Source organism: Manacus candei, unplaced genomic scaffold (assembly GCF_025592945.1).
Source record: "Manacus candei isolate 608988 ecotype Guabito, Panama unplaced genomic scaffold, ASM2559294v1 h1tg000043l, whole genome shotgun sequence".
Lineage (NCBI taxonomy): Eukaryota > Metazoa > Chordata > Aves > Passeriformes > Pipridae > Manacus > Manacus candei.
In genome coordinates this window covers 18,234,217-18,245,900 of record NW_026138091.1, presented here as the reverse complement: position 1 = coordinate 18,245,900, position 11,684 = coordinate 18,234,217, and the positions used below count along the sequence as shown (strand labels likewise).

At 41.6% G+C, this 11,684-nt stretch overlaps 1 protein-coding gene across 1 annotated transcript; it reads right to left on the bottom strand.

The window, feature by feature from the left end:
* Window positions 1–6,840: 6,840 nt before the first annotated feature.
* On the bottom strand, window positions 6,841–9,911 carry LOC127474573 (uncharacterized). The gene is made up of 2 exons (XM_051795574.1): window positions 8,650–9,911; window positions 6,841–7,135 (listed from the first exon to the last, which is right to left on the bottom strand). The coding sequence occupies exon 1, from the start codon at window positions 9,871–9,873 to the stop codon at window positions 8,914–8,916; it is 960 nt and encodes a 319-aa protein (XP_051651534.1). The 5' UTR covers window positions 9,874–9,911; the 3' UTR covers window positions 6,841–7,135; window positions 8,650–8,913.
* Between the last annotated feature and the right edge of the window lie 1,773 nt (window positions 9,912–11,684).

Below are 11,684 nucleotides of genomic sequence, written 5' to 3'. Positions count from 1 at the left end.
AACCTGTTCTTGGTTTGCTTTTGAAAAAGTATTTCTTTTGAATATCTGCACCCTTCCAACAAAAAATAGTATTTGAAAATAATAGCACTGGAATATAAGTGTATTTACCTAGTGAAAGCTAGCATAAAGATTATCTGACTATATAAACTTCCCCATGTTTCCCACTCACATATAACACTTTGTTTTGTATGAAGTCACATAAAAGGGAATGCTTCTCACTTTATGTGTGAAACATTTGCAACAAGTGCAGACAACCTTCTTGACACTTGGATACCTATCAATCTCTTCAAATGTTTGAGAGCCATCATACCCATACCTTATACCTGGGAAGCCAAGAGGAGAGAAAGTGCTAGCGGGAGTCTCACAGTGGCCCCAAGACTGCTGAGGCTGGATCAGATGTGCAGCTGAGACTGAGATGAGCTGGTGGAAACGACTGCAGACACACTCCTGCTTTCTTGTCTCTTCCCTGCACTGGGGACCTGAATTAACTGGCAGCCCATGTGCCAGAGTAAACTCACTGTAAGTCATCTGACATCTCCTCAGTGTGGCAGTTGCATTTGTAGGCTGGGTGCTCCCCTCGCAATGAAGGACTGTATTTGAGGCACTCGATCTCAAGCACTAAGGCTCCTACCAGTCTGTGGTATTGAAAAGGCAACAAAAAATTATACTATGCTGATCCCACTGAGGGTCTCTGGAGTTTGAGTGAGGGGTTTTTTTGTGTTGAAGATTGGCTTCCCCCGCCCCCCTCAAGAGCGGACTTTAAATCCTATTAGATTGAACGGAAAAAGCCCAAACCCCTTTCTCCTTTGAACCCAACTACTCAGATAAGACAGTTTTTTGAAGAAAATTATTCTGTGTTATCAGCAACCTAAAAGAGTAAAAAATAGTTTATGGTACCTCAGTTTGTAACTAATAATTTTCCATTTCTGAGGGGCTTTCCAAGCTTTCAGGAACACCATATCCTAGTTGATCTGGATGTTCTCAAGTATTTTATAGTTTTACCTTGTTGCTGTTTTTAAAAATCTGGTGACATACTATAGTCTTCTGTGTTATTTTAAAATTAATTATTCAGTATAAGCAGCAGAAAAATCTTCACAATTTAGATACAGATTTTTTAAATCCACTTCTCAGGTTTTATTCAATAATGAAAAGTGCTGTGCAGTTTCTAATAAAGTAACTTATTTGTATCAATAGTTTAGACAGAAGCTTCATAGAACTTAGATTTTGCCTCTAACTTCAGTAGAATTGGCATGAGACATGGGTATTTGGAAGATGATAATATGGATATGCTGAAATATTATCCACTTTGGTATGTAATTATTTTGTGAAAATATTATGTTAGAATCCAAATATAAGCATTCTGAAGATAGAAAGAGAGCAAGACAGAAGTCTATCCCAAAAATCTAAATATTCCATGTATATCTGTAAAAATATTTGGGCATCAACAATGGTGGGTATAGTAAGTAAGGCATACAATATTTCCCACCTATAAAATGTTATCATGCTATAGTCTATTTCAAAATGTGCTGCCAAATAAATGTTTGCAGATAATCTTGCATTTTTGGGGTTAGTAGTCTGATCTCTTCAATAGATATCTGGGCAGTGTCATTCCACTGCAGATGTATACCACACAATCAGAATTATACTCACAGTGGGATACTGCTGCTAATTGCCACAGTTGTAGCTCAGAATAAGGTAGCAGCTTCTCAGTGAGACATAAATAAGGTTAAATTTAAATGAATCAATCAGAGAAAAACCCTAACCCACAACCATCAGTTGCCTTTATAGTTCATTAACTGTTAATACTAATAGAATGGTAAAGGGATTGCTAATTTTCTTGTGATATATTGTACAGGTTATTATCCAGTAAAGGGGAGTGTTTGAAATGTGACTCGATGCTTAGGAATCTAATTCAGGTCTTTGAGCTTTCTGAGGATAAATTCCACAGTATTCAAGTTTTTTGGTGGCCAGCATCAAGGCGGAGCCCTCACGTGATCCTTGGGAGGCAGTATCATGTCCATTTGCTTTGTTTCTTTGTTATCCCAAGCCAGGGCATTTTCCTGGTCTTTGCCATAAGGGAAGATGCAAGGATTCAGAAGGTATTTTGTTATTGGCTCTATCTGTCCTGAGTCTTCATCATGCCAGTGAAGGAACCTGTTGTCAAGGAAGACAGATGGAATCCAAAACTGTGGGGTTTTTTTTAAATCCCAATCTGACCACTAATGCTATAATTTTATATTTGTCCATATTAAAGACAAAAGTGGGTCATAACAAAATATCCTTGAATTATAGACTATCTTAATTAAGGGAAGCATGCTCCTCATGATGATGAGGTGGGTGTCTAGAGCACCTGTTATGGCTATAAAACTCTGTAATACAAAACAGACCCCTCCCTGCTTTGAAGAAACAGTCTGTGTTAGGCTTTTGCACTGGAATTACACTGATCATGTCTAAGACTGTAGCTAAGCAGAAAGAAACTTGACATGTAAAACCAGACATAGGAGAAAATCTTCATTGTTAAGGTTACTGACAGATCCTGTCATCTCTGTGAAATCCAATTGAACTAAATCTTTGCTTGGTGATTCAGCTGTGAAGGGCAGAGATTTAAGCAATTGTTTTCTGTGGCTGGTAACTGAAAACAAACAGTGGAAATTCAGTAGGAGGTTTTGGGGAAAACCCAAGAATAGAAACTTGTTTTTCTGATAATTTCCCTTTACATAAGTAGTTAATTTTTACTCCCCTTCCCCCACTCTCCCTCACACATTCTGCAGAGGAGAAAAGTACTTCGTGTATACTCATTCAAATATGTAACTGTACACTCATTTTGGTCTGGGGCTTTACAAATTCCTGTAGAGAGCAGGTACCTATGTCTTAGTGACCACCCCAGCCTGAATCCCTGGTTCTCTCATGTAGCCCTGCACATGAGCACTTGACTGGCATGAAGTCCTATTCAATGCAGGATCACAATGGCAGCTGTTCATAAATAACACTGTCATGGAGCCACGGATTCTGCTTTAGCAGAAGGAAGACTTTACAGGTTTTGCACACAACCATGTGACTTATATTTACTAATTCCAAAATAGTCAACTAAATAGAGCTGGGGAAACTCAGTTGTATGTACTGTCAAACTAGTTAGTCCAGTCACTAGCATGGTTTAGTGAGGGCCAGATAAAACAATTCCCAAGCCCAGTTAAGGATTAACATTAGTCAGAGACTATTCCCATTGGGCAGGTTGGATGTAGCCACTCTGAAGAGTAAGAAAATTGAATAATATAAATACAAGTTGGGGCTTTTTTTGCCAGCTAGGTTAAGTGCCTGCAAACCAGTCCAGTGCATGTTTTATTTACTAACATAGAGGCAGCTATTGTGTATGCTTGTGCTTAAGCAATTCAGCTGGTGTTTCCATAGAAGGGCTCATGGATTGCACTTTTTTTTCCACAGGAAGAAAATTCTGTGCTGAGCATATAGAGCATGTCTAAGGCAGCAGTCCATTCCCTCATTTTCTGAGGAGTGCTGAAGGGAGGAAGGAAGGACGGACTGGAAATATTAAGAAGTAGTAGGGTTTCTGCAACCATATGGTTCACAAAGACATGGGACAAAGTTTTTGCTGGTGTCTGGTGTGATGATACAGGCCTGAAGCAGCTTTTAGAAGATTGTTGTATTTATTTTTCAATGCCTTCACTTCTCAGTATTTAGTGTCACTAATTCTACAAAAAGTGATGAGCCTGACTTAACATATTGTCCTGGGTCAAAGTGCTCACAGCAAGGGAAAACGACCTAGAAATATTCAAGCACTGCAAGCAAGACTTCAAAATACATGCATTTTTCCAGGTATTCTGTACAAAAGATACAGAGAATCTTTGGAAAACATTTTTTTTGGTGCTTTGTCTAACATTAATCTTTCTTAATAGAAGCTGTTCACAATCTAATTGTCCAAACTCCTGTTAAAGTCACTGCAGAGAAATAAGCATTTCTATCTGTTCTAAAACTGTTTGTATGAACTGTGCTTTAGATGTGCTTTTTTCCTTTGTAGTTGTTATTGCTTTTATTGCATATAGAAGGAGTAGTGATAATCATCTTGGGTTGAAAGAACCCATTGCTAAGCTGGTTGAATAACACCTTCCTGTGCCTTTCTGGTGGTCACATGCACCAGTTACCTAATTCCACCCACATACTGTGCATTCTTCAGAAAATAGGTGGCACTCAGAAATGCCATGACTAACTATTCTTGCTAAAACCAGCAATACCCTCTTTTTTAATCTTTTTTTTTTCCCAGCTGTGAGACACCCTTTACCAGTAGGTGCTTTAGCAAACATATCAGCCTTCATGTGCTTCCATTTGCAAGCATGTGCTCCTGCATGGACAGACCAATGCATTTCCTTTGGTGGTATTTTCCTTCTGTGCCTTCTGTATTGTATATCCTGTTAATCAAAATTTCAAAAATATAATAGTCTCATGGTATGAGTTAAAGTTTATTTACCTTGTTTCTCAAGAGATGCAGCTTATTTGCATTTCAACATCTATTTTAAATGTCTTTTGTTTTTTTTTTTACTGGATCTGTTTAGATATTTGCATATATTTTACCACAATGCAGTTCCAGAAATGCTAGTTTGTATAGTAGCCAAAGGGAAGATAGTTTCACTGCTGCTATGTTACTTTTTTTTGGGAAGTCGTCCAGTATGACCTGTTTTTCTGTTTGTCTGTGCAGGGTGCTAATATAAATGTTTTACTTTGTGTCATTTCGTACTTTCCATAATCATACTGATTCCTGTCCTGCATGATATAATCCACATCTGACAAAAATCTACAACATCTTTACCTTTGCTTCTTGGTTCAGTTTCTAAACTGGAGTATCTGATGCCATATTGCTGTATTTTGTGTGCGTGCAATTATTTGCTGGCACTACTTTTCTGTTTTATAGTATGTATTCCATTGGTGCTAGTGAGTATTTCTCTCTGCTCTTCTGAATAGCTTTTTCTGGCTTTCCAATGATCATTTTTTCTAATATGAAGTTGTCCTGTGATACAGATTTCTTTTGTATTTCTTTTGAGTGTCATCCTCTTGTGATCTTTTTCATCACCATGTCACATTTATCAGTGAAATAGCTATCTTGTATTAACAGGTATAACTGGGTTACCCACTCACTAGCTGCCTCTGCGTGTTCCTGATTTCTCTCACAGAACACACTTCTTTGTATGAAGGGCCTTTTTGTTGACAAAACAGTAAGACTCAAATGGCATAAACAACCTATCAGATTTTTTCCCTCTCCGCTTTAGTGAGCTTGCCACTTGAAACCCTTGCTCTGCTGATATTTCTGTCTTTTTGCCCAATACTATTCGGAAATGAGCAGCTTCTTGGATTGCAGACCACTTAGCTGCTTCAGATCCTGCACACCATTAACACCATTAGCTCTTTCCACCTAGTTCAGCTCTCTTTAGTAGCTTCTGTTTATTTTAGTCCTTGCAGAACATATTTCTGGCACTAGTCTGCACAACAGCCATGGTCAGTTAATTTTTTTCTACTATGCTATCTTGGTGAGACCAGTTACAGCAATGGAGAACTATAGACAGGTACACTGGAAGGGCTGTGAATAAACAGCAATTTCAACATCATAGAATCATAGAATCATTAAGGTTGGAAAAGATCTCTAAGATCACTGAGTCCAACCATTAAAAATATGTATTCTTGGACCCCAGTTCATGACTGTCATGGTACTTCAGGGCTTAAACTCCTACTGGAGCCCAAAATCTCAGCTTTTCCAGATTGCCTACATGTTGGGCATCTTCTACACCTCCCCTGGAGAGGGTCAGCTAGATTCCCATCTGGGAAAGGTGAAACGTGGGGAGTCCTGGGTCATGCTTGAGCTTTTCCACTATAAGTAATATGGATGCAAAATGGCCCAGACTCCATGTCTCTGAAAACAGAGACATGTGGCATGTGGCACCTAGATGCCAGTGTGGTTATAAGAACTATGTCAGAAACATCCTTAAAAATGTAATGAGTAAGCAATGATAAAATAATTTACTCGTCAAAATACATATATTGTACTTTCCGTATATTATAGCTAATGCTTTGTTGGGACTGGGGAGTTGTTAGCTGCGGAATAGTTAACTGCTGTGTTACTATTATAAGTTGACTATCCTGCAACTGGCAGTTCCCTAGTTGGCAAGATAAAGTATTCTGCTTTGCTGAGCACGTATACTATATCCTGTTTTTCTAAAAATATTGTCTAAGTGTACTCATTAGAAAAGGAAGAAGAGAACAAGGATCAGGGAGTCAAGGACAAAGATGATAAAGAAGAGCCAAAGAGAACATCTGGATACCATTCCCATACCCAGCTCCAAGGACATTAGAGCTAATTAAAACTACTGATGGGAAGTACCTGGCAATTAAAATGGGCCTACAACAGAACCAACCAGAAGGAAGCCCGCGAACTCAAGCCCAATGAAGAGCTAACAAGTGACTGTGGGAGGGGAGTTGAAAAAAGTATAAAAGTTACTGTTTGTCTCTGTTGAGCTTGCGGGCCGTTGGAGGAGCAGAGGTCTCTCCAGGCCGCCCAGCGTGCTGATTTGCTTATTTGCACTTTATATAAATCTTGTAATAAAAATTGCTGCTATATTTTGATTTGGTTTATTTACCTATAACAGTTTTGGTGCCGTGACTTGGATCTGAGCTTCTGGGGCAGTGGGACCCCCTCTGGGGCGGGCGCCCTGTCCCTTTTGAACGGTCCTGGAGGGAGTCCTACGACACCGGCTCTGAAATTCCAACTGAAAAGATTGAGAAAAGGCAAATAAGCAAATAAAGTACTGCAGTTCTCCATAATCTCTGTGCACAGGCCCGGACGTGGGGTTGTTTTGTCCGGTCAGGGACCGTTCAGTGAGGAACTTGCCACGACCCGCGGGGAAAGGAATGGGATCGGGCACTGCAAATCAGGGTCTTGACACAGTAGAAGTCTGGGGAAGCAATGCCAAACTTTATTAGGGAAACAGTAACTTATAAGGGGTAGGTTTAGGGGTGGAGTTTGGGCTAGGGAGGAGCATAGGACTGGCAACTCAGGGATAAATGTGATTGGGTAACTGGGTAAGGAGGGGAGGAGTTTTGGGTGTAGCTGGGGAAATGGGCCAATGGTAGCTGCCTCTGCACTGCACCAAAGATCAGCCAATGGCAGGCAGAGGAGCGGGAAAACAGGGTTAAGGCGGGAAAACTGTGAGGGGAAGAAGGAGACAATATGGAGGATAAATTTAAAAACAACAACTGGGGGTACACACAACCATATAACAATACAATAATAAACTGGGGAAAACTGGGGTAAAACTGTCAAGTCCAGGGAATGTCATATCCAGTATAAGAATGTCCAATCTGGTGTAAAAGTGTCCATTCTGGTATAAAAGTGTCCATTTAGGGGTCATAAATCTTTCTCCAAGCTTCATATTTTTCCCAGTCCGTCTCTCCTCCTCCAACAGGAACTGAACGAAGACTTACCTGAGGAAGGAAGGTAAGTATTTTTAGCCCCTTTTGGTTGGGAGGGGATCCCGGAGTGTGAATGATTGAGACGTCTAGTTGGACGAGGTGAGTGCGGGCCCTCTAGTAGTGCAGTTCTTGTAGCCCGCGAGGGAGCGAGTCACGAACGAGGGGAAGCGAGTGAATTGAGTGAACGTGTGTGTGTGAAGGCATTCCGGAAGATGGGACAGAAGAAGAATAAATCTTCTGTTCCCATGGGTGACTGTAAAATTACTCAGGACAGTCCTAAGGTTGAGGAAAAACCCGAAGAGAGGGCTGAAGTAAGCGCTCATAAAGAAAAGTCACAGGGTACTCCGCAGGATAGGAAAAGGTCAGAAAATGAGTTAGTGCCAAGGTTACCGAGCATACCTCCAGATAGTCCTTTAGGGATCATGATTAAGTATTGGAATGAACATCCCTCCAGAAAAGGAAAATCAAGAGAAAAAAAAAATGGTGTATTATTGTATGGAAATATGGAGAGGGAAGCAAATAAGGCAGGATCACCTGTATTGGCCAGTATATGGTTACTTTGAGGACTGGATATGTCAGGCTTTAAATCTGTCGGTTTGTGCAGGGATTGTGGGAGGATATTAGAAGAAAGTTGGAAAAGAATAGGGATTGGCAGGCTAAAGGTTTGGATGAGTTGTTAAGAGAAGCTCAGCAGGTGTATGTAAGAAGGGATGAAGAAAAGGAGGAGGAAAGGCAAAGGAGGGAAGAGGAATTACAAAGAAGGCAGGAAGAAATGCAGAAAAAGCAGATGGAGATGCAGGAAGAGATGCAGAAAAAGCAAATGGAAATGCAGAGGAGGCAGACAAAGATTTTAGTGGCAGCTATAAGAGATGGACAGAGGGAAAACAGAGACCAGAGACGAAGGATCTCTCGTGGGTCCGATAGACGTGTGCCACGACCCACGGGGAAAAAGGAATGGGGTCGAGCACTGCAAAGAAGGGTTCTTGACACAGTGGAGGTCGAGGTGCAATGCCAAAGTTTATTGAGGGAACAACAACTTATTTAGGGTAGGTTTGAGGGTGGAGTTTGGGCTAGGGAGGAGCAAGAGACTGACAACTTGGGGATAAAGGTGATTGGATAACTGGGTAAAGAGGGGAGGAGTTTGGGTGTGACTTAAGGGAATGGACCAATGACAGCTACCTCTGCACTGCACCAAATACTGACCAATGGCAGGCAGAGGAGCGGGAAAACAGGGAAAAGGCGGGAAAACTGAGGGGAGGAGAAGAAGACAACATGGAGGACAATTTAAAAAACAACAACTGGGGGTATACAGAAACATACTACAATATAACAATAAACTGGGGAGAACTGGGGTGAAACTGTCACATTCGTGGGGTGTCACATTCGGTATAAATGAGTCAAGTCCAGCATATAAGTGTCCATTTATGGATTGTAGATTTTCCTCTAGGCTTCGTATCTTTGCCATTCATCTTCATTCCTCCCAACATCTCCCCCTTCTTTATTTTGTTGAAGAGCAGCGGTATTGGCTTGGATGGAATTTAGTAGCAACTTCCGTAGACGTAAAACTAAACATGGTAAAATGGTACAAAGAGAGATCAAACCGAAAAGGGATAAAATACATAACATAATAAGTTTTTTAGACCAACTGGGTAAATTTGGTAATTGTATCCAATCAAAGAGGCTGTCGAGGCTTCCTTCTTTGTCCCGATGAATTTCTCCGACCAAACTTTTCAACTGGTTGATACTTTGGTGAATTGACTCAGAATGATCGGAGAAATTCATACAGCACATTCCTTCAAATTCTTGGCACCCATGGCCGTGTGCCAAGAGAAGGAAATCAATGGCAGCTCGATTCTGTAAACTAACCTCTTTTAACTTTTGGGTGTCTTCGAGCAGGCCCTCAATCGCCCAAGTGGTGGCATTTGCCTCCTTGGTCAACCAGCAACCCAGATGTGTCAGGAGAGAGAGGGCATGCGCGGTCCCTATCCTGGGGACAGGAAAAGACGCCCAAAAGTTTTTGACCCTAGACCAGATATGGATATTGGAATCACAATCCTCTGGGAAGGGCAGAGGTGTGGGCCAGTACTGAGGTTTTCCAATATTCAGATGTGGCGCAGGGAGAGAATTTTGGAGCCGAATTGGTTGGGGAGTGATTTTAGGTTCCAATGGGGGTTTTGGGACAGCGGGTTTGGATCCAGGAAACCGGAGGGGAGCACCCATCGCAAACGAGAGGGATCTTTTAACTCGATCTTTAGAAAGTACCAATTGATTTTCTAAGTGGAACTTCACTGGGTTAAAAAGGGCTAACTTTCCTACTGTGCAGGGACCCCCTTCCGGGTAGGCTCGAATTCCGGGCCACGCCCGATCCCCACACAGCAGGAAATATCCCTTTGGGAGTTTCATGTTTCTTGGAATATGCTCTGTTGGAATGGTGGTCGCTATCGAGCTATTGCACCACGGCGAAGCGGTCCCTCTATAGATGGGCTTGTACGGGGTTACATCAAGGGGTGTAAACAAAACTGGTTTGGTGTATCTATGGAAAATAACACAGGTTGTGGAGGGTAACGAACCAAGAAGGTCAATTTCTTGAAAGGGGATGTCTACGAAAGTGAGCGCGGAGATGGTTTGCGCTAAATTGGGGGAGTTGAGCGGTAGGGGTCCCTTTATCCGCGTTTGGGACACAAATGCGCTCCATTTGGGTGGGGTCATGGGGATCCCTACCAGGCATGTTTTAAATGGATTTCCCGTGCTGGTCAAGGCCAGGCACAGGGTGTCTGTGCCAGTGGCCTTGGCCAGCGTTACCCACAAATTTTCTGCTGGTTGGTTCATCCATTCCTTTAATGGCACGGCTGTAGTTTGATGGACGAATTCAACCAAGAGAATCAGGAGGAGATGGCGAAATGGCAGCATGGATGTTCTTTTCTGCGTTTTTCTTCTCTTAGCCTTGGTAGATTTTGATCCGTCGAGCGGGGACCCACTTCGGTCCTTCGGAGCCTGCAATACACACGTAGCCCTTCCCCCAGGTAATTAAGGGGAAAGGGCCCGTCCATTTCTCTGTTAATGGATCTCGATACATTACTCTTGCTTTTTGTTCTGATAAAGCTGAAGAGATTGTTCTGAAGTGGCGATCTACAGGACTTTTGCTTAAGTGAGTGTCCGTTTCCTCCATCATATTTAAAAAATTTAAAACATACATTACTTTTTCTAACTTTTCTTGGGGGGACAGGCCAATACTCCCCCCTTTTTGTTTTTTAAGCAAATTTTTTACATTTTGGTGTGCACGCTCCACTATACCCTGCCCTGTGGGGTTATGAGGGATCCCGGTGGTATGTTGTATCCCCCATTGTTCAAAAAACTTCTTCGTGTCTGCAGACACATAGGAGGGTCCATTATCTGTTTTGATCTGTTTGGGGACTCCCATCCTTGTGAATGCAGACAGGAAGTGTTTTTTGACATGGCTACTCCTTTCTCCAGGATGCGCGGTGGCTACAATCATTTTAGAAAATGTGTCAATAGACACGTGCACATATTTTAGCTTTCCGAATTCGGCCACATGGGTGACATCTGATTGCCAGATTTCCAGGGGTGATAAACCTCTTGGGTTTGTTCCCTCCAGAATAACAGGTGTAAATGTTTGGCAATCAGAGCACGATTTTAAGATTTCTTTTGCTTGTGACAATTTTAAGCCAAATTGCTTTTGTAGTGACCGCGCATTCTGGTGAAAAAATTCATGTGAAAGTTTTGCCTGTTGATACAAATTGGGGGTTACAGCCATACCTGCCAGATGGTCGGCGATTTGGTTCCCCTCTGCTACAGGACCGGGTAGAGCTGTGTGTGACCGGGTGTGGACAATGTAGTATTCAAATTCTCTTCTCTCTATAAGAAACAGTAATTTGGTTAATAAACTAAATAGAATCTGATTAGTTACATCTTTTAGATATGAATTTTCAATTCTTTTGACCACACCCACTACATAAGCCGAATCTGAAATTATATTTATTGGTTCACCACTGAAAATTTCAAAGGCCCGCACAACTGCTGAGAGTTCTATTATTTGGGGAAAACCCTGTACTTTATGGATGTCTTGGTGCCAATCATCTTTTTCTTTCCAAACTATTACTGCATTGCCTGTCCTCTCCGAGCCATTGGTAAAAATCATTTTTGCATTTTTAATAGGTAACTCTGATTGCATAACTTTCAATTTTATCGGAATC